Here is a 22,466-nt window from a genome sequence, read left to right as displayed (position 1 = left end):
TGGCTTCTGACTGTCAGAAGTAAGACATAATTATATAGGCAGGGATTTTAAAGGAGGAGAGAGCCTGGGAGAAAGGTTTTATCTTTGTTAGTTCCTGGGAAAATTATTCTCCGCAGGTTTATTCAGTGGGGTTCTCACCACATACTTTGCACCGTAATGACTTACAAATTGCATGCTAATTTTGCCACAGTGAAATCATTCCAGGCTTTATCCTGGAATGAGAAAGATGGACTCCTTTTAATGAAACAGTATCCACAGGACTTGATGTCTGAAACAGACTTTGACTATTTCCCTGGCATTTGAAACTCACTTAAAGGCTTGTACAAAAGGGGATAAAGCACAGGAATGAATGTGTGGAGTACTGATCCGAAAGCACTGGGTAAGTGTGTAGACAGTGGAAGTGTGAGATTGCCATTGATTCTTCTGCTCACTGTGCTGGAAGCTTCTGGGGCAAGCTTACAAAAAGGAAATCCTGCTGAGAATTCTTCTCAGCTGTTCTTTAAACCAGTGGTTCCCAAACTTAGTCCATGAATGTGCCAGAACACAGCTTATAGCCAGTAGAAGCCAGAGGTGGTGGGGGAAGGGTGTCATGGTGCTTTTTCCTCTCTCCTGCTTCCTTCTGTCTTAGGGACCCACAGATTCTGCCGCGTGCCTATTACCCTCCCTACTGCCTCCCTGCCCCTGCCCGCCCCCTTCCCAGAGCCAGGCATCCTTTCTACCCTTGGAGAAGTTGGAGGGGCTGAGCCCCCGTCCCGTGCCTCTGCTGCTTACCTTGCAGTGTGGCCCTGAGCACGATGTGCTGCTGTTCTTATCCTCTTGTCTTTCAGTGGGGTCACTGACTCTTGGAGGCCCTGGTTCTTTCCAGGTTAAGCTGACAGGTTGTCAAAGTGCAAATGAGAAGTCTGGGTGGGTTTTTGTTTGTTAGTTTTTTTAGTAAATTTAGAAATGGAAGACACACATGTGGCGGAGGCATTATGGTAACATAGAAGGAACATGAACCTGGGGTCAGACAGCCCAAGGTTAAAACCCAGCTCTGCCACACACGAATTCTGTTCTTTTGGGAAACGCCTCGCCCCAGGTGTGTATGCTGATTTTCTTGGTAGCTTTATTAGAGGGTCGTTTTGAAGATTAATGAAATTGTTTGTCGAAAGCTAGCACATGCTCATTTGTTCAGGCCGGCCTAACACGTAGTCAGTTTCCCCTTTCTGGGCAAAGCTCTGGCCTGAGACCCTTGGATTTGTATTAGAAGTTAGCTGTGCATTCTCAAAGAAACGAAAGAAAAATACCTTGTACTATTTCTCCAGCCTTGGTTTCCCCAGCTGAAAATGACCTCCCGTCTCTAGGATCCTTCTCTAACCGTCTGCCCTATTTTAGAAGCCCTTGGAGGAAGATTTTGTTTTGCCGGTGTTTGTGCCTCCCCCGTCTCTACTTAGCTGTCTCATCCATGATTTAAATGTTCCCCTTGCTTTGGAAGAAGAAAAGAAATTGGCCTTTTCTAAATGATGGGGTAGTGCCTGCCCATGAGTATAGACAGTAACTGTGACCCCTGGTGGGGCTCTGAGTTATGTCCCCTCTTATTAAAGTGAAAGAGATTCCTACTGGCTTCCTAGCAGCTTCTTTCATGACTGTCTCCTTGCATCAGCGAGGGGCAGCTCGCTGCCTGTCAGGGGCAGATTAGAAATGGCATCCACAAGCTCGCTGGGAGGCCTGCGACTTGCCTGCTGAGATAGAGGCCACTGGAAAGGGGGTGATTTTGTAGTGCTCCCGAAGACAGAGTAACGTAGAGGGAGGATGTGGCGGGGGGGGGAGGGACACACACACACACACACACACACACACGACCCTGCAGAAACGGCACCTGACGCCTCACAGACCACCTCCTTGTGCATCTTTGGAGATGAACCTGTTTATGTTAGCAACCCCCAAACAGGCGTGTGCTACTGTGAATTGCAATCTGTTCTACTTAACGCGCCGTTCACTGAATTCCCATCTAAGTTTTTATTCTAGTCCTCTCTTATGGAATGAACAAAACAAAACCTTTCAGCGTATCTTTTTTCTTTTTAACTCTTCCAAACTGCATGTGGAAATTGCTGGTCTAGCTATAGATTCCACCCCCTCTCACCCCCCCCCTTTTTTTAAGTTCTTCAATTTATAAGGAAAAGACAGGCCAAGAAGCTAGATGACTTCGTTTATAGTAGTCCCCAGATACAGCATAAAGAAAAAAAATCCCATCTATTTGCTCATAAGCTAATACTGGAGAAGGCCTGTAAGACAAAAACTTTTTCTTTCTTTGAACTGTGGCATGGAATGGATCACTGGCTTAGAAGCAAACTTGTGTGGGTTTTGAGCCTGTCTCCCAACACTTACTCAACCATGAGCTTTATGAGATTTCACCTCCTTAATAAAGCCTCAGTTTCCCATTTGAAAAGTGGAAATAGTAATAATTCTCACCTCTTGGGGTTTAAGGGAAAATGAGGGATCCATGAAAATGCTTAGCACAGCGCCTAGCACACAGTAGGGACTCAGGAAATTTTGCTACTGTTATTCCATTTTTGCGGCCCATCTCTTGCCAGAGTGAAAGGGCTCATAGAAAAAGATCTTGTACTACAAATCGTATTCCCCGCGAGTCTCTAACCGAAACTCAGTGACAGTCATTTGACATCTGTCTCAGTTTTTCCATCTGTGAAATCTGAAAATGATATTTGCTGTGCATACACAACACGGGACATGTACAGCAAGTGAGGTTAATGCAGATACTCTGTGTTGAAAAGTAGGGGGTGCGGTATGTGGCCATTGAGTTATCATGGCTTCACAAAGACAGTCACCTTCACTCTTCTCAGAGGTGAGAGTGGAACGAGCTAATTTATGGAAGCCTTCTTTAAATCTTAACACTCCTGTCTTATTTCAGATGCAGCTCAACATATATATAGATTTTCACTCTGAAATTTTTGTAAAGTAAGATGTGTATAATACTTAAGAAGGTTGCCGGATTTTTGGAATTTCTCTTTCATCTCTATTAATCATATTCCCATTTTAAGAGCACCTGATTTACCTGCCCAAATCGTGTTAGAATTGCCTGTCTGGTATAACAGCAGATCCAGGGGTTGTCGCTGTCTTACAGGGAAGTTTAATTTATTGATGAGAAGGTGGGCTAATTGTCAGTGCCAGCAATCACGTCCTGTTGAGGTGACAGTTCTTGTCTCCTACTTGAGGCATTTCTCACAGTGGCTCCTCTGAGTTCCGGGAGCAGCGTCAGTCAATAGCTTCAGTCTGTCCACATACCCGTATACAGGCAGGAAGGTGTTAGTTGCATCTGGTTATGAAGGTGCTTCAGGCCTAGATTTGTCCCAGGTTATCAAAGCTAAAAGAAACCCTCAAGAGCACCAGATCAGGGACGACAAAGACGAAGCCCACACCGCTCTCCATCCCACAGTCAGGGCAGACGTTGCTAACTGATTTCAGTGTTTTCCCCTCTACACTCCAGCTCGATTTCGCAACACTTTCCCAGTATAGTACTCTGCAGCCATTGCAGGGGATTAGAGTTGACTTTCAGAATGAACCTTATTTCCCTTCCCTGATCCATTTCAGACTACTTATTTCCAAGCAAAGATACTGAGGCCAAGAAAAGTAAACTGACTTGCCGAAGGACCCTAGTAAGTTAGTGTTAGAGCTGGGAGCTAATCCCTAGGGAGGTCGGGCTGCAGTCTCAGCTCTGCGTGGGTCAGCGGGCATTGCTCTGTTCTTTGTCTAATCAATGTGTCTCATTGGTCGATTGGCATAATTCAGTTCCTCCGTACCACTGGTGAAGCAAGTCCACGTGTAGATTACTAGTGCGTAACCATCAGCGTGTTCTTAATCAGACTCCTTCAGTTCTTGTGGAGTCTGGTATGAGGGAAATAATGGGGTAGAGAGGAGTTTGTGATGGAGTATGTGTTAACGCCTGGAGCTTTTAGATTACTTTAACATGACTTCCTCAAAGGCTGAACCCTACCTAGCTGGAATATCATGAGTGTAGTTGTACTGACAGCCGTTTTGGAGCTTCAGAGACCCTTAGTAGTTCTTTCAGGCATCTAGTTCTACTTCCTCAGCGCAGACAGCCAAAGAACCATGTCAAGGCCTCATGTCAAGATCAGTTTTTTATCTAGTGTCTTAGAAACCCCGAAAAAGAGCCAAAAATTCATTAATCCATTTCCAATAAGTTGACCCTGTCCATACATAGTTGTAAGACAGGGGTGGATAATAAAGGTGACATACTATTCCACTTCTTTGTAAAACATACCAAAACTGGGGAAGAGGCGCCTAGAAGAGCTGTACCCAAACTTCCTATTTTCCATCAGAATGATACATAGTCATCCTGCTCCTTTGATTTCCCTTTAAACACGGAGTGCATATTTGTGTTCGGCTTCCCTGAATGCACTCAGTGGTACATATCGCCTGCCACCGAGTTGTACCAGGTGAGATAAGGTGCTATCCTGACAGGAGCCGCCGTCTCTGTCTGCTGGGTTCTATGATGCTTCTAAAACTGTCAGGGCAGAAACTCCGTCTTAGAAACCAATCTCTGTTTTCATCTTTGTGCATGTTCAACGCAGCGATGGTGGCGCCTTTCTTGGAGATGAGCTATCGTCGTATCTCAGTCATACATTTGAAAATTTCACTTTCAAATCATGTGGTCGCATGTCTAAAAGTAGAATGTCGAATCCAACATTGTCAGAGTCTTGAAGTTATGAAGAAAGAGGAAAAAGTGGAGTTTGGCATTGCTCTCTTGTGTCCATCCTTTCTAGATGACAATATTTAGAGAAACTGGAAGGTACAGTGTGTCCCTTCTTGGTAAAAAGAAGATCAGATTGTGGGGAAAACTGTGAAAAAAGGAAAAAAATCACCAGGGGCATGTCTGACCTAATTGGAGAAACATAATTTCACTGAGCTCCATTTTTAAGCCTTTCTACGTCTCCTATTTAGCATCTTCCTTTGTTCTCTAGAAAACTCTGAAATCTGTACCCACACAAACACGGTAGTATGAAAAGAACGCAGACCTAGGTTTGGATTCCAGTTCTACCGACCATCACCCACTGGCCTTACAGAGGTCGCTCTGCCTGAGTCAGTGTCCTCATCTCAAATGGGGATAACAGTCCCTGCCTCCCAATATTTGTGTGCACTAAAGGAGTCAATATACTACATCCGTACAGCTCTTAGCCCTGAGCCTGACGCATAATAAGCCCTCAGTAAACCCTACCTGCTCCTCCCAGGTGGGTAGATGGCAGTAGCAATGGGTATTGTTCGGACTGCCTCCCACGATGCCTAGTGTTGGTAACCAATCAAAAATAATATGACCTGCTGATAGCTGGGGTCTTACAAGCAGAAAAATACACACTTCAGTCTGCTCTTTCTCTCTTTTAATGATAGTGATTTTCTCCTGTTGTTCTCTCCCACCCTAGCCACACTGACTTTTCTTTGCCTTTATCCATGCTATTATTCCCTCTGCTTGGAATGTTCTTCCCAGCTTTAAAACTCCTTTAGAATCCAGCTCAAATGTTAACATTTCCCTTGAACTTTCCTGCCTTCCCCAGACGGAAGACTTAGTCTGTCCTTCTTGTGGGTTCCCATGGCACTCAGTATAGTTTGAGAAGTCCTTTATAATAGCCATTACTATATTAAAAAAAACACACCATTTTGTTTATATTTGTTAACCTCATTGGACTGCAATCTCCTTGATTATGTGAACTGTTTCATTTATCTTTGCTGCCCCTAGCACGTCATATAATACCCATAGTTAGGTGTTCAGGAAATCTTTTATCAGGTAGGGGAATGAATGTTCCACACCAAGTTCCTATGTTTGTAAACCTCTAAGGGTTTTATCTCTTCTCCCCTCTCCCCTCTCCCCTCTCCCCTCCTCTTCCCCATAGGATCTACTTCTCACATAGTCTGGTGCTGTGGCCTCCCAGCCGTGCGCTCTGCCTGCCTCTCAACACTTTAAGCCCATGTGTTCATCATACAGGTGTCTGCACATTCCTGCTCATGACAGCGTCCTGCCTAGTGTGCAGCCTGCAGCCTGTCATGTCTGGGCAGCCTTCAAGCCTCCCTCCAGCTAGCGCTCTAAGGCACCGTCCCTCACCGTTTCCCGATGTTTCCCCTTCTACCCACCCGTGTGAGGCAGCACACACAGCTCATTAAATAGCACAGAACTTCTCCCTGCATTGTGTTTCATCCTGTTTGACAAATGCTTTCCAAGAGCCTACTATGCAAAAAGTACCATGCAAGGCGCTTCTAGGGTTCAAAGATGAGTAAACCGCACTCTGGTTTCCGAAGAACCGACACAGGAAAGAGGCGCACAGCTGAGCAACTGTTACCAGGCAGGCCCTGGGAGGCGCCGTAAAAGGAGGCACAAATCCCAGGCTTGGGAGTTTTAGGGACTGAAAAAAGTCACATTTCATTGGAAACGTTTTTGAGTTGGAAGGCTTTGAGAATTTTTCAAAGATCTCAGGAAAATGTTTGTAAGGAATATCATTTTAGACTTGATATCATGATAGAGATTGGCGGGGAGGAGGAAGGAAGCCAGGAGAGGGAGGGCAGGCCTGTTCGAGCTGTGTGTCTGCGCCGGGACTAGCGAGCAGGAATTACAAAGAGCGTGAGGCCTTTCGCACACGAACGCCTTCATTCTGCTGTGTCTGCCCATCAGGAGCCTTGGAAAAGTCACTTCTTCCCAGATGCCCTCCCATCTTAATCACCACTAACCAGCACCCAGCACTTGTAATGACTTTTAACTTGCGGGCATACTGTGTCCCTTTACTTTGTGGTCATTTCCTGTGTCCCTGTGACCTCCCCAGACAGACCTCCAGCTGCACAATGACCAAGACCAGGGCATCCCCTTACCTCCGTTTGCATTCTTTTCTCTGCCTTAACACAGTGTTTAGAATGGTACCCTGCCACTGGGCACTAAGCAGGTCTGGGATCCGAATACCCCATATCACGTGTTTCGTTTCCACCTTAGAGATGAATCAGGCAGGATTCCTTTCCCGGGGGAGTCCGTATTCTGGTAACTGGTAATTATGTAATTATGAGCAACTTACTTAACCTCTGTGTGCCTGACATTCTAATTTGTACAAGGGAATTAATAATAATCCCTTCCCTGCTCTCTTTAAATTTAGTAGTAGGGACCATATATATAGAATAACACTTTAAACACCACAGCATTATACAAATGTAAAGTATTAGCAGCAAATGCGTTTTGTGTGAGTGGAAGTCGGGAGTCATTTTCCTTCCCGATCCCCCAGCGGCTGAGCACTCAGGAGTTCGGGGCAGGGGGTTACGATTATGAGGAAATGAGAAGCTAAAGAGGCTCTCCTTATTTCTAAACTCCTCGGACATCAATCCAGCATCACCTCACAAACATCAGTCATGGCTGCCTCGTGAGCATCAACACCATGACCAGATTACCCAGGAATTTGCTACTAAATGAGGCTGGAAATTATCAGTGGTGATGTGCCAGGCAGTGTTGGGCCTGGCACATCTGCCGCCCTCCTTTGCCTCCTAGGCCTTCAGGAGCGAGATGAAAAGTAGTTGTGTGGCTACGGGCTGGGCCCCCCGGGGCAAATAAAAAAGTGCATTATCTGCGTCTAAATAGTCTCTGAAGGGTTCTTGTAGGAGATTGATGACCATAGTGCTAAGTCCTTCGAGTTTGGGAGAGTGGAAGGCAAGGTCCCAAGGGCTTCGATCAGTGACAGGAGCCTGAGTTGTCAGAGGGAACCGTGGCCATAAAACGACCGACAGAATTAAGAAATGGATTGTTGTCACCAAAAGCACATATTAAGCACCTGTCTTCTTCAGGAAGTCTGGGAGTCGTGCAGAACGAGTCCCTCACCCAGTTCTTAGTCCTGAGAGCTGACAACCCAAAACAGAGACGTCCTTTTCCTTTCATTCACTGCGTGGATGTTTACTGAGCTGGGGATATGAAAACAAAACACAGTCCCTGCTTTCACGGAGCTCACAGTTGGCCCTTAGAGGGGGTTAGAGAAACAGAGGGCGTTGATGACGACTCAAATCTGTGTGAATATGATGGGCACGAGAGACCGTGTCCTGAAGTGGCTGCCTGAGGGTGCGCTCAGGAATTTTGGAAAGGAGTCTTTAGCCTTAAATAATCAGGCAAGGCTTTGTGGTAGAGACAGCTTGAAAACAATGTTAACTCGAGAGATACCCCAGAATCCCTAGGCAGGAGGGCAGTGAAGGCCTGAGGTGGGGAGAAGGGCTCTCTTGGCAGAGGCGGTAATAATCCACTAGATGAGAGGCTTGAATGGGGCGGGGGTGATGGAAATGTCTGCAGTGAGTGTGGTGATGGTTGCACAACTCTGAATATACTAAAAGCCATTAAATTATACACTTTAAATCAGTCGGTTGTATGGTATGTGAATTGTATCTCAATAAAGCTGTTTGTTGTTTTTTGGTTTTTTTAAAAAAGAAAGAAAGAATCCACTAGAAAGGAATAGATATGGGGACAAGAAGTCTGATACGTCTGGGTTACTAAGGTTTAGGAAAGAGACGCGTGTCACTTTTTAGGGCTTTGGCCTGGAGGAGTGTTGGACTGTGACATGAACTGAAAAGGTTGGCAGCATTTTGCATCTGACAATGTGAGCTGAAAGGGACACATATGTGTATGTTAGGTGCCTGTGCCCTCAGTTTCGCCAGGGTCCCATGACAGAGCGGTGGAGAAAGGGGACCTCTCTTCCCTATTTTTAGTTTGATTTGGAAGAGAAAGAGAGGTAAGTATATCTCGTAGAAAGATTATTTATGGAGGCCGGAACCAAAGAGTAAATAAATGAGTGGAAGCAGATAATAAATACCTTAGATTTGTGTCCCTGTCAGCTTATTTTTTTAGGTTAAATATGTGGATGAGGTCATTTTGGCCTTGACTCATTGTATAGGAAAAAGAAAAAGGGCTTTAATCATCTCTCCCTGGGCCTCTAGTCCATGAACAATGAGAACAGAGGGAAGATTCTAGAATAATGGGAGCGGTAGGAGACAAATGAAGGCGGAGTGGTGTTCTTTGGTGGTGGTGGTTGTCGTTGCTGTTCTGTTGGGTATTACGGGCAGAATAGAAGCCTGTTCTTTCCTCCTCCGCTCACTGCCCCGCTTCTATTCCCACATGTTCATTCGTTTCTAGGACATGGTCCGGCGTGGAGAAATCATAGACAACGACACCGAGGACGAGTTCTACCTCCGGCGCCTGGACGCAGGCCTGTTTGTGCTGCAGCACATCTGCTACATCATGGCGGAGATCTGCAATGCCAACGTCCCCCAGGTAAGGGGCTTCCCCGGGGTGCGCCTGTCCATCACTGCCTCCTTCCTTGCCACCTGCATAGGTAGAGGCTCAAAAAAAGAAGCGGATCACACTCTCCTTGAATTCCTTCACTCTGCATGGGCCCTCTTGTTCGGGGGAGGGAGTGAGGTGAATCCTCTCAGTACAGTGTATTCTGGTGTCGACCAGGACAAATGACGCTTTTTCTGTCTTTCCCACTCGTCCCTCTTCCGTAATAGATTCGCCAGAGAGTTCACCAGATCCTAAACATGCGAGGAAGCTCCATCAAAATTGTCAGGCACATCATCAAGGGTGAGTGGGACGTGGCTTGCGTCTGGGGCTCCGGGGAATTCGATGATGCTTTCTCTCTGAGTCTCTGCTCATATCCCTGGGACTTGGGGCCCAGCGTTCTCTGCCCTGCCAGCTGAAGTGTGTTGTCCAGTTTGCCGTGTGCCCAGGTCACCTTAGTCAGAATACCGTAGACTAACTTAGGGGTTCTCTGCCTCTGACCTTCCAATTCCAGAATTTGAAAAACACAGAACAGACAAGCACTAGAGCTTGGAAATACTTGTTGAAAACAATTTTTTTTAAAAGACAAAACAAGAAAGAAGCCCAGAAGTCCATTCCAAACTGCATGTAGCAGAAGGAAATTACTTAGAGGGGAAAAAAACAAGGAAGTAACAAGAAATACTTGGAATTATACGAGACATGAGGAAGTGAATTTGAAGCAGTGGGTATAATAGAAAGAAGGTGCCTGTCTTCCGGTCCTCACTCTGCCTCACCCTGGCTGTGTCGGTGTGATCGGGAAGACATTTTGCAGAGGTTCATAAGATGCCACATGACAGCATCCAGACTAGTGCCCGGCACACAGAAGGAGCTCAGTCAGGTGACTTTCCCTCCTGCCCCCCCACCCCCTGGGGAGTCCCTCAAATGCAGTTGCATCTTTGGCTGGACCTGACTCAGCTGGAGTGGCTCCCAAGAGGGCTCTAGTCAGTGAGGGAGCTCTGTCACAGGGCAGGGCGCCTGAACTGAGCTCTGCAATGCAGCCGCACCCTCAGGCTGCTTAGCACGGACTGACACACACGGTGGGTAGATGCCCGCATTGGACTTGGCAGGACTGATAACACCTGAGTTCAGAGAGTCAGGATGGGCTGGGGAACCGCAGGCAAATCATTTTCTCTTTCTGGCACTTGTTCTGCCCATTCCTAAGATGAGGGATTAGGCTAGATGTACTCAAAGGGTTTTCCTGTAAGTGGCTTTTAACTCCCATTATAGGTGGGAGATGAAATGTGAAGACAAAAGGCACATGTAAAAAATCGAAGAGAAGCTAAGAGCCACGGGCTCTGGCATCTGGCTCCCGGAACTGAGTCCTGCCTCTGCTATTTACTGTGTTACCTCAGGCAAGATGCCCAATTGCTCTGTGACCTCATAAAATGGGTGAGAGGATTAAATGAGATGATATATGGAAAATGTCTGACCCTTAATAGGTTCTCGGTAAATGTTAGCTATAATGACTATTATGAAATATTATGGTGATAATTATCGTCATCATTATTATAAGTGAGGCATGGCTAAAATCCCATGGGAAGCCTTGTGAGAGTAGTAGCATTGAGCTGGGTCTTCGAGGCTGGGACAAGTACATTCCAGACTGAAGGAACAGTGTACGTGGAGGCGTGGGGACTGGAAATCCCAGGTTCAGCACAGCCGCCCACGCAGGGGGAATGGGAAGTCCATTGCGCCCATTTTGCAGATGGAGCATTGGAGGCATTGGAGCTTGTGGTTTTCTCTGTCAGAGAACGAGGAAAGGGAGACCTGTTCATGAACCTAGCCCAGCATCTTGCCTTCCATAGTGGCATCCTGGATGCTCCTCTCTCATCTGTGGTGCCACATTGCCATGAATTACTGCTCAGGGTGTCATGACGCCTCCTCCCTGAGGTGTAGCTGTAGTGATTTGCAACTCCAGCCTTTAAATGCCATTTACTTTTTACGCCCACGTGTTCAATTAGGACTTTTTATTACTCTCAGCTCTACTATCTTGCATCGAGCCTTCTTCCGGCACCTCCATCCGTGTAATCAAAACAATGATTTTTCTGAGCAAGAGAAAGCGTTTTTAATGGGTGCTGCCACGTAGTAGGTGGGTGTTGTGATTTCGTCGGAAATCCTACTGCGTGTATCTTAGGTAATTCAAAATTTTCCGTTGCCGTGAGCCAGCCTTTGTCTCCTTCAGATCATGGTTTATTTCCCCAGAGCCTAGTAAGGTGCCGGGCACACGGCAGACGCTGACTAGATGTGTGTTGACTGAGTGTCTGGGCAGCGAGCAGGTGAGCGGCCTGCGCGGAGGCCTGTTCGTTCCCGCCACTCACACTCCTCTCCCCAGCTCTGTCCAGGCCCGGCCTTCAGACCCATCCTTCCAGACCCAGGGCCCGCCCTGCGGTTCTCTCCCTCCCCCTTCCCAGCCAGTGGATTAGTACTTATACCAGTTCTGCCTCCAAACACAAGCTGGAATCCACACACTCTCGGCATCTGTTATTTCCCATCATAGCACCCAGTTTATTTTCTTCCGAGCCCTTACCACAATTTGTAATTGTTTTTATTTATGTCTTTGTTTACTCGTTTCATGTGTCTCTTACATTACAATGTAAGCTCCATGATGTGGGGACATTGTCTGTCTTGTTCACCCTGTCTCGTCACCTAGAGCAATGCCAGGCACATAATGGGACCCCAGTGAATATTTTAAACACTGGTGAGTTAAACCCCACCCTTGTGTGAATTTAAACTGGCAAATGTTGACCGCAACTCTCCTCAGCCCTGCAGTGCTGCATACTGTGCCCCTAAGGTGTCCGCCAGCTCCTGCTTTCATGGAGTCTGTAGTCTTTTGTGGGACGTAGATGTGTAAATGACCAGCCATAATTCAAGCTCACTGAAATACACGCTCCCACTACTACTCAGCTATCACTGCTGGGTGCCGGGCTCCACATTCAGGAGTAGCATTGAGCTGGGTCTTCAAGGGCAAGGACATTCCAGAATGAAGGAGCAATGCGAGTGGAGGCCTGAGAACGGGAAATTCCAGGTTCAGCGCAGCCCTCCCACACAGGTGGGGATGGCAAGAACCCAACCTTGGGGCCTTCACAGTCCAGTGGGAAAAGATACTGAAAACTAATTAGAATCTCCTAAGTGCTGCGTTGAAGTAATGAACAGTGTGCTCCGGGGTGGTAAGGAGACAGGCGTGGAAGCACTGGCCACGCCGTGGAGCCCCAGAGGGAGAGGCTTCTCCCCGGGACAGGGAGCACGTCCCAGAGGGAAAGGATACCAGTGTCCTTCGTAAGGCGTCCGGCCACATCAGCAGAGGACAGGCAAGGATGTGGAGGCTGGAGCATTGGGGGGGCGGGGGGCTGTTGGGAGTGTTGCTGGGCAGACCCTTGAGTTCTGTTGGGTACACGGTGAGTCTGGGGATACAGGTAGTGAGTGCTGCAGACATTCTCATTAGGGCTCAGGAGAGAGGCTAGTCATTAGTGTGGAGGTGATATTTTAAAGCCAGGGAATTAGATGCCATTGCCGAGGTCAAAGAGGCCATCACAGGTCACTGGCCACTAACGAAGACAACAAAACACTCAGCTCTGTCCAGATGGAAGGCTTAGGTCATAATAAAGGGTTCTCAGCCACCCTTCCACTGGCATGCACCGGCCCAGCTCATATGTGCCTCCTCGGGGAAGCCCATCTGCCTGCAGTGTCATGGGGAGGTCTGGCGCGTGGCCGGCCTCTCAGCAACCCCTGAACTTGGTGCAGCGAGCACCCTTGGGGCAGTGAGGGGATTGCGAAGGGGTGAGGCTCCCACAGGGTTGGTGGCCAGGCTGTGCTTAGTGGCCGGGCTTTGTTTAAGCCCACTTCTTAAAAGCCTTCAATCCCTCCCCCTCCTCCACCCTTCATTCCATCAAAAAGCACAAAAAAAAAACACAAAGCCTCATCAAGAAAACCAGCTCATCAGTCTGTCCTCTTAGATTTTAATTTTGTTTTTCAGTTGGGTTGCTTCCTTTTTTTCTTTTTAACATACTAATTATATGCAAGCTTTTCCCTTTGATTTTATGGCCTACATATTTCCCAAGTTTTGCTGGCAGGATGACAGCTGATGTACCCCTTGAGGTCTCAGGAAAACGCTGATGAGGCAAGCCCAGCGGGGGCCTTTTCCCACTCCATGCTATATTTCGGTCCCCTTTCTCATGATTTTCCTCCCTCCTCTGTTGGGGGTGCCAAGAGAACTGGGAATAACTGATGGCTCATTAAAGCCCCTCTTTATGCAGACCGCTTCCTCGGCGCTCCCGAAGTGCAGCGCCCCTGGAACTGGCAGCCGCTCTGGGCCTGAGGACGGTGGTGCCCACACAGGGCACAGTGGCCTCTTAGCTAGAGGAGGGCAGACCAGACCGTGTGCTGCTGCCGTTTATCTGCTGGTGCCTGGTCCATGACTGGCTCAGAGAGGGGACTCAGTTAATGCTTGTTGGGGGTGCTCGCTGGGGTGGTGGGCGCTTCAAGCTTCTTTGTGCCGTTCCGGACATCGGGCCACAGTAGGTAGAGTTCACTCCCGCACACGTCCTCTGTGCCAGGCTTTTAATGTATGTTCTCTGGCTCTCACGACAGCCCTGAAAGCAGGCTTACAGTCTCCATTTTGCAGATAAGGAAACCGAGACTCGCAGAGGCTAAGGGATATTGCCCAAGTCCCTCTTAATGTTGGAAACCGGATCCAAACTCAGAACTACACACACAGTCTTCCATCTGGCAGAAAGGAAAGCTCTAACTGCGTCACTTGGCTGATTTACTCCTGCAGCCGTTTAAGAAACAAAATTCCGGGCATTTACCTTCCCAAAGCACCCACTTGGCATCACCGGGTGCTAGGTGGCACCTAAGACAAATGAGACACTTAGGAGGCCCTGCCCGAAGGGTGTACAGTCCCATCACAGGTGAGATAACTGCTGCCACAAAAAGCAGAATGAAGTCAGTGCTAAGACACGGAGTGGGGATCAAGGAGCCACAGTGAATTCTGTGGGAGATTAAAAGGAGCTCGAAGATCCAGGGAGGCTACACAGAGGAGGTGCTGGCCTTTTTTCTGTCTTTTTTTTTAATTGTGGTAAAATATACGTAAGATTTACCATTTTAACCATTGCAACCATCACCACCATCCAGCTACAGACCTCATTTTCATCGTGCAAAACTGAAACGCTGTAGCCATTTTACACTCACCCCCTCATGCCCTCCTCCCCCAGCCCCTCGTACCCACCTCTGCACTTTCTGTCTCTATGAAGATGTGACGGCCAAGTGAGGAGGTGGCTTCTTGAAGCAGGTGAAGGATCCCCATCAGCAGCTGCAGGAACCGAGTGGTCATCTCCTTGGACATGGAGTAGGCGCTGTGACCTGGGGATACTTTGTAGTATAAATACTTGTGCCAAGAGTTACCATGGAAGCTGCCGGCGAGTCTCTTAAATGTTTTAGTCTCCACTGAAAGTTGTGGGTGCTGGGCTGTTTCGCAGAGGAAAGTTGAGAGGATTACTGACTCCAAACTCTCACTGGTGGTGAAAAGACTGAGCCAGACTTCAAAATGCTTTCAGAAATTGGCTCCTGGCCCTTTGATTTGCTTGTGTTCTTCATGGCTTGAAATCTCCTCTCAGAAGCTTATAAGCATATATTTCCATATTGATCTGGGGCTCTTGGTAACCTGAGCTTTGCCTCTGCGATTTTAAAGCTGCAGAAGCTGATAGGGTTTTATCTTTTGATGACATATGTTGGTGTGCATGTGGCTTGCATCAGGTCATAACTGCTGTGGCCACCAGGGTGTTTGGAGGCAGGAAAGGATCCAAGAGAAACCTGCGTGTTGACCTTAGGCAGCTAAGGTTACCCTCTCGCAGCCACGGTGCCTGCATCTATAAGGTGGGGATACTTGCGTTTTCCAAAGGTTGCTGTGAGACAGGTGAGGTACCACGTAAAGCGCTTACGTGATGGCTGGCACGCAATCAGTGCTTGTAATGTTAGCTACCTTTACTGCGGTGATTAGGATCTGACCTAACCCAGGAATAAGGAGAGCTGAGATGCACAGAGCAGCGTGAGCCCTTCTCTCTGTAACTTTGGGTAAGTCAGCAGATAACATGTTTGAGCCTTGCTTTCCTCCTCTGTGACTACTGCCCCTCTGGAAAGCTGCGATGGAAATGCAGTCGGGGGCCTGGGACAGAGTCCGTGCTCAGTAAATGGAGGTTGCTTCCTCCCCTCCTCGTCTAATCCTTTCACCTGGACTCAGATCCAGGCAGGACCGGCATCAGAGCAGCCTCCTTGGGCCCTGGTTGTCGGGGAGGGGGCGTGCTTCTCCGACCGGCTGAAATAGCCTCAGGATTACAGGCACACGACTCTGCTAGCATCGTGAGCAGTTTCCTTCTCCTTTAAGTGGGTTTCATTTTAATGATACCGCTGATGGACTTCTGGTCTTTAACCCCAGCGAAGTGTTCTCCTCTAGAGACGTGATGTTAGACCCTCCACGTTCATCGGTGTCGTTAAGGAACCTGTTAGACCGCAAGGATTTTCCTTTCCCAGTTTCCATGTTGTGATTATTTCTGTGTCTTCAAGCGTTTTCAGTGGGAAAATACTGGCATTCCTCGTCTCCCCGCTCCCTCTTCCTTGTGCGTTCTTGGAAGGGTGAGCATTCAAGTCAAAGGTCCAGGGGTCTGAACCAGGCTGGAGAGCGCTGGCCCGGCCCCTGCCCTGGAAGACACTCCTTCCCCATCCAGCAGCCCCGGTGCCCCCTCCTTCCCCCTTTTGACATAAACAGAACAGCTTGTATTCCATGTCTGAATAGTAAACCTGCTGTCTAAAGTTTGCTTTAATATTTATGCGTTCAGCACTGCTGCCTGTTTTTGAGCTCCATCAAAGCCTCTATTATTTGAAAATGCTGGGCAAGTAGAGAAGGGAGTTGATGTGTACACCATCTTTCTCACTCTCCAACCTGACGCATCCGCTCCCCTCTGCCCCCTTCTTTCCCCATCCCTCTTTCACTCTCATTCTCCCCCCACCCTGTAATTCTTCCTTTTAGCAACACACACACATGCACAAACACACACGTGCACACACACACACACACACACACACACACACACACACACACACACACCAAAGAGAACTCTTTCCTAAGACCTCTGGTAGGAATCTGTTCAATATTTATAAACTGCTGCAGCAGCTATAATAACCACACGTAGCTGGTACCACCAAGATTTGCTCCAAATCGAATTCCACTCTAGAAACAAAGATGAGTAGGGGTACTGGTGAAGGGTGCGGGGCGAGGGGCACAGTTGGTGCCGGCTGCCAGAGCCAGTGGAGGAATGCTGGGGGCTCATGAGACCTGGTTCTGCCTGGCCCTGTGGCTGGCGCGCTGTGGGACCCTGGCCAGTCCCTGCCCTGACCTGGCATGAGGAGGTGTGGCCCCTGCGATCCACTCCACATCTGTGGCCATGGAGGCCCCTTACCCATAGGACAGCCCCTCTGGAGTCTTACCTTTTACAAGGACTTTATAGCCAGGTGCTTTTTGGGGACTTGGATGCTTTGGAGTGCTCGCAGAGCCGGAGTTTTTCCCCCAAAGGATGGGAAACAGGCAGGGTAGGATGTTGCTTAGGTAAGAGGATGCCACTTTGGGGACCGGCTCCACCCCAGGGGCTTTTTAGGTGCCTTTTCACTGCTCACACATACTCTGGGGTTTGAGTTTCAGCTCCTCTAGCATCCTTGACCAGTCACGTTGCTTCAGCTCTCTAGTGAGTCTCCGTTTCCTCATCTGTAAATAGAGATGACGTTCTTTGCCTTATAGGATTGCCGCGAAGATTAAATGAGACAACATATACAAATGCCTGGCACATAATCAGTGTTTACTGCGTGTTAGTTTCCATTCCACTGCGCATGACACAGCCCCTCTTCACATCGCGCCAGCTCCATTCACAGCCCATTTCCAGAGAACAGGTCATCTGACCTTATTTCCTCCTTCCCCACTGACGGAGGGACAGGGAGGCTTGCCCGTGGGGTGGGTGCTCTGTGTGCAGACCTGGCACGTGTTTCTTCTGAGGCCTTGGCAGCGGGGATTCAGTAAGGACACTGACACAGACTTTGGTTTCCTCTACTGTGTGCATCCCTAGAAAGGGATTAGGTCCCTCCAGGGAAGCGGGCTTTACTTGGAAAATCACTGCCCCAAAGGATCAGAGTATTTGGCCGCCTCTCTCCCTCCAGGGTCTGTGAGTACATTAGGAGAGCAAAGTGTTAGTTCAATCCATTAAGCCTCTTGCTTCCAGATCATGCCTCTGGGGGCATTAAATGTTATCATGGTCATTTCTCTTCCTCCTGGGGCAGCAGCTAGATCACTCACATGTGAGCAAGAGAGACCACTCACCTCCAGCCCCACAGCCTTCCCGGCAGCCCTGTTCCTGTTCTCCCATCACCCAGCCCGCTCCTGAAGGGGCCTTAATAGCAGGCATCACAACCATTTGCTGTGGGAGGTGATGGATGGGCCTAACAGAAGACGATGATTTCCGGGGGGAGACACACAGCTGGCACATGTCTGAATCCCAAACCCCGTTTTCCAGCACATGTCCAAAGTCATAAAGAGGAAGGAGGAAAAATGAAGACATGGCAGGAACAAGACCCTTTCTCTAGCATGGTGGGGGGGCGGGCGCTGGAAGGAGGGCTCCGCACTTTCTGTCTCCTGTCTTTGTCTGAGTGGGATCCGCAGATGTTTTATTATGCAGAAGCCTCTTACCTGCGAGTTCTCTATTGTTCTCTCTCAGGTTGCCCTGGGTAGGGAGCAGGGGGCAGATATGCGAGCAGTCATCCTAACCAACTGCTCTGTTTCTTCACCAGACTGATAGTTGGCTCTCAGCCAGGCTCACTGGGCATTTAGCTGAGAGTAAGGCAGGGCCCCCCCACTAGTGAAGCTCCTGGTCTAGTGGAAAGGGGATGCCCTGGATGGAAGACAGGCCCCTGATGGAGACGCTATTCACAGCGGCCTGCACTCCCCACATGATCTGTGCCCTGCCCCCTCCCCTGGCTCAGAGCTCCGCCACTGGCCACGCAGCCTTCCTTGCTCGCCCTGAGATGGACCAAGCACGCTCCCCCCTGAGCCCCTGCACTGGTGGCCCCTCTGCCACTCGCTACCAGATATCCCCACACGCATTGCCTACAGGTCTTTAATCAAATCTCGCCAACTCCCTGAGGCCTTCTGACAGCCACCCTACCTACCCTGTTTCCCCAAAAATAAGACCTAGCCGGACAGTCAGCACTAATGTGACTTTTGGAGCAAAAATTAATATAAGACTGAGTATTATGTTGTGTTATGTTATAGGTTATGGTTATGGTTATGGTTATGTTATGTTATGTTATGTTATGTTATGTTATGTTATGTTATGTTATGTTATGTTATACCTGGTCTTATATATGTTATACCCAAGATTTGCTCCAAAAGACGCATTAGAGCTGATTGTCCAGCTAGGTCTTATTTTCGGGGAAACACAGTATTTACTTTTGGGTTGTTTCCCCCACTGAAAAGTGGGCTCCACAAGAGCAGAGGTGTCATCCCTTTTGATCGGTACTCCATCCCCATTGCCTCAAATAGTGGCTCTCAAACTAGAGCGCGCCCCAGCAGTCGCGGAGGGCTTGCTCAGACTGCTGGGCCCCGTCCTCAGAGCTGCCTAGCAAGTGGGCTGGGTTGGGCCCAGAAGTTCCTGTGTGAGGCAGACGCTGCAGGTTCAGGCCGCACTCTGAGAACCACTGGTCTAGAGCAGTGGCTGCCCACGGTCGGCATCCACTGCGTGTGTGTAGGGACTAAATGAGTGAGTAAAGGCTGTGGCTGAGATGGGGTGAGCCTGGCCCTTTTCACTGAGGGCCTCGAATGCAAGACCAGAATTTGGCCACAGCTGCCACTGTGAGGGCTGTTGCAGGCATTAGAGGCATGCAGCTCAGTGGGAGCTGGGATTTGGGGGAAAGGTGTGAAGTGACCCAGCCACATGGACCACATGCCTCATGCCTCGGATTCACACCTGCCCCTGCCTTTGTCTCCCTAGAGTATGCAGAGAACATCGGGGATGGCCGGAGCCCGGAGTTCCGGGAGAGCGAGCAAAAGCGCATCCTGGCCTTGCTGGAGAACTTCTAGAGGCCCCTGGCCCTGTGCAGCGTGGACCCTCTCTGTACCTCCCTCCCACAAACAGTTTTTACACGGCTCAGTGTGATTTTCAGACAAATTAAAGCTAGTGTTTTTTATTCCTGGGCTGGCATTCTTTGTAGCAAGGCAGTATCCTCTAACCTTTACCTGCACTTTCACAGCAGCTGCCATGGGACACATCTGAGGAAGGTCAGTGAGTGTCCTCACTCTGCCAGTGGGGAAACTGAGGCTCAGTGTGATCAAGTGACCACTGTGGCTCCTCTGGTGGTACTGTCTGTGTGGTGAGGGTGCAACTGGGAAGGGGCCAGGCACGGACTAGTGAGCTCGCTGGGGCTTTTGCCCTGACAGAGTCTGGACGTGCAACACGAGGCACATGGGGCGTGCAGAGCACCGGGGAGGTGTCCGTGGCACTGTGAGGCCGGACAGAGCGCGGGGCCCTCACAGCAGCGTCCTGAACCCCGACCTTGTCAGCATCGTCTGGGAGGGAGGGGAACTTGAAAAACACATCCATGTTGCCCCCACCCCCACTCCCAGAATGAAGAAATCAGACTCTCAGCGGGTGTCCCAGGCACTGGTGGTGGTTTAAGCTTCCCGGTGGTTCCCTGCGTCAGGAGGAGAGCCACGCTTTAGGGTAGACAGGCCTGGGGTCCACATCCCGGCTACGCCATTTACCAGCTGGGGCAGTTTGAATAAATGGCTTTACCTTCCTGAATCGCTCTTCCCTCGTCTGCAAAGCGGGGGTACTAATACCCACTTGGTGCTTATGGGGAGCACTCACTGAAGCATGCCCTAGAGCGAGGCGCACACAGTAGGTGCGTTATAAATGGTGATTTCTTTGTTCTTACCTTACACATCTGTGGCTTCAGAAGAATTGTGATTTCACCCATGTTATACGGGTTATGACGGGAGTCCGCAGTCCTTTAGCATGGTTTTAATCTGTCACAAAGAATAGAGTCCTCGTGAGTGAGGCGGCGGAAGAAAAACTGATTTAGAAAGCTGCATTTCATTAAAGTGAAATCTTTAGCCCAAGGTCAGCAAAGAGGCTACAGGGGACGCCACACGCCCTGTACGTGCCCATGAGTGACACTGTCAGTCAGCCGCAGCTCTTTTCGTTGAACCCCAAGGGACAGGGCTCCACGCAGCCACCTGAGAGGACTCTGAATCAGTTGGCACCTGCGTCGGGCCCAGCGTGGGGCTGGCTATAGAACCGCGAGGAAGACAGACCTGGCCCACCCAGTGGGAAGAGGAAGGTGCGGCCATCGTCTCCATGAGGTAAGTGTTGCAGCAGAGAGGTGGCCGGAGTGTGTTACACGGCCTATGACAGAATCAGAATTGCCGTACAGTGACATTTCAGATTTAGTTATTGTTTTATTTCACTTTTCTGTAACTGTAGTAGCTCCTATGTACTGAACACCTGCTATGTGCTACTTGCTTTCCATCCATGCTTTGTCACCTGCATAACAGCCCTGCTGGCATCGTTATCCCCAATTTCCTGAAGCTGAGACTGAGATCTCAGAGGCTAAGCAACTTGGGCAAGGGCCTATGGCCAGGAAGCGGCAGAGGGTCTGTCTGACTCCGCGGTCCAAGCTCTCCCCTCCACCGAGCTGCCTCTGTCTAGAAGACAGTCACAGATCACTGACTGACATTATGCTTCAATCTGTTCCACTGTGGATATGTGGCTTAATGAATTCACAACAAATAAAGCATGTCTAGATGTAACCTATAGAATCTCATAGACTTTTTGACCTAAGGTTGGCACTTTAAAGATCATTAGTCCTTCACCTTTATTTTCTTTTTAAATTTTGTTTTTAACCAGGTAATGCTTATACCTAGTGCATAAGTTCAAAATTTAACACAAAGGTATACAGTGAGGAGTCTCCCCTCCCCTCTCCCACCCCCTAGGCCTCCCCACCCCTGGAGGCAACTGCTGTCACCTGATTATCCCACAGAATTCTGTCCAGCAGTTTTCCAGCTGTGTCCTACCGAAGCCCCAAGCGCACCAGAAGCCAACAGAGAAGAGAGAGTGGGTAGGGCTCCAGACCCCTTCCACTATAGTTGCTCCATTTTGCCCTGCTTCATATTTTGGGGTGCCTCCTAAGATTTTGTTTGACCAAAACATCTCTGTGCTAAAAGCAAGCTTGAAATCACACGTTCACTTCACACATGAAGTGGTCCCTTTTTCCATCGGTTTTGTGACGGGAGGGTTTGGGGGGAACGTGAGGTATAATCCCTCAGAAGTCAGAGGGGGTTCCAGTTCCAGGGCTTGGGGGACCAAGCTTTTAGGAACAAGGCAAAGATCCTCATTAACCTGTGGGCTCCTGGGATGGGCTCCTGAGGTGTGAGTGGCTGTCTGTCTCACAAGCAGCCCCGCCCCGCAGGGAGGACGTCTTGGGCTTCCAGTCAAGACCGCTGTTGCCCTGTGGTTCCGAATTTGACTTCTGTATCTGCCACTCTCGGGTTCCCAAACCCTCCCCGTCACGAAAAGCCCCTTCAGGTTTGTCCTTGTGTCCGTAGCTGAGTGGTACCTGGGCATGGCATCCAAGCAGGGCATGGCCACAAATTCACCTTTCAGCAATATTAGCCAGAATTTCCTCACGAGGGAAATGATTTCATTTTCCTCCTCTCTCGCAGCGTGCTGCTCCATTTGTGGTGGTCGGCACGCCTGAATTCATCGGCGGCAAGATGGGCCATGTCTAATTTAGAGAGATTTGCATGCAGGTTGCGTCCTTCTTTCTCTGAGGGGAAATGCATTGTCAGGGAAGCTTGAAGGCATCCTTCAGTCACCCCCACAGTCGCACCAGTGCCCAGGTGGCATCTCCTGCCATTACCAAGAGCGTCAATTTAGTGTCAACAGGGAGATGAGACTCACTTTCCTAAAGGCAAAAACTCCTTGATTAGATTTGCTTACCCACAAGTAGAGGTAAAAGCGGAGCCACATTTTTCAATCTGTCTTGCTCCTTGGTACACATGGAAAGTGGTGGTATCACAGCAGCGGTCCTTCATTGTCTG

General features: G+C 49.1%; 1 protein-coding gene across 3 annotated transcripts in view; it reads left to right on the top strand.

The window, feature by feature from the left end:
• CTNNBL1 (catenin beta like 1) overlaps nt 1-19,555 on the top strand; it is a 144,274-nt gene extending 124,719 nt beyond the window's left edge. For 2 of the 3 annotated variants that reach the window (XM_019750234.2, XM_074318346.1), the window contains 3 exons: nt 9,155-9,292; nt 9,529-9,601; nt 19,360-19,555. In XM_019750234.2, coding sequence (XP_019605793.2) covers nt 9,155-9,292; nt 9,529-9,601; nt 19,360-19,448 — 300 coding nt within the window. In that variant the 3' untranslated portion in view covers nt 19,449-19,555. Of the gene's footprint in view, nt 1-9,154; nt 9,293-9,528; nt 9,602-13,955; nt 14,575-19,359 lie in introns of those variants that run through there. The other variant, XM_074318347.1, reaches the window with a different exon arrangement.
• Nucleotides 19,556-22,466: the final 2,911 nt, after the last annotated feature.

The sequence above is a fragment of the Rhinolophus sinicus genome, linkage group LG13, assembly GCF_036562045.2.
Source record: "Rhinolophus sinicus isolate RSC01 linkage group LG13, ASM3656204v1, whole genome shotgun sequence".
NCBI classification, from domain to species: domain Eukaryota; kingdom Metazoa; phylum Chordata; class Mammalia; order Chiroptera; family Rhinolophidae; genus Rhinolophus; species Rhinolophus sinicus.
This window is presented reverse-complemented; position numbering and strand designations above follow the sequence as displayed.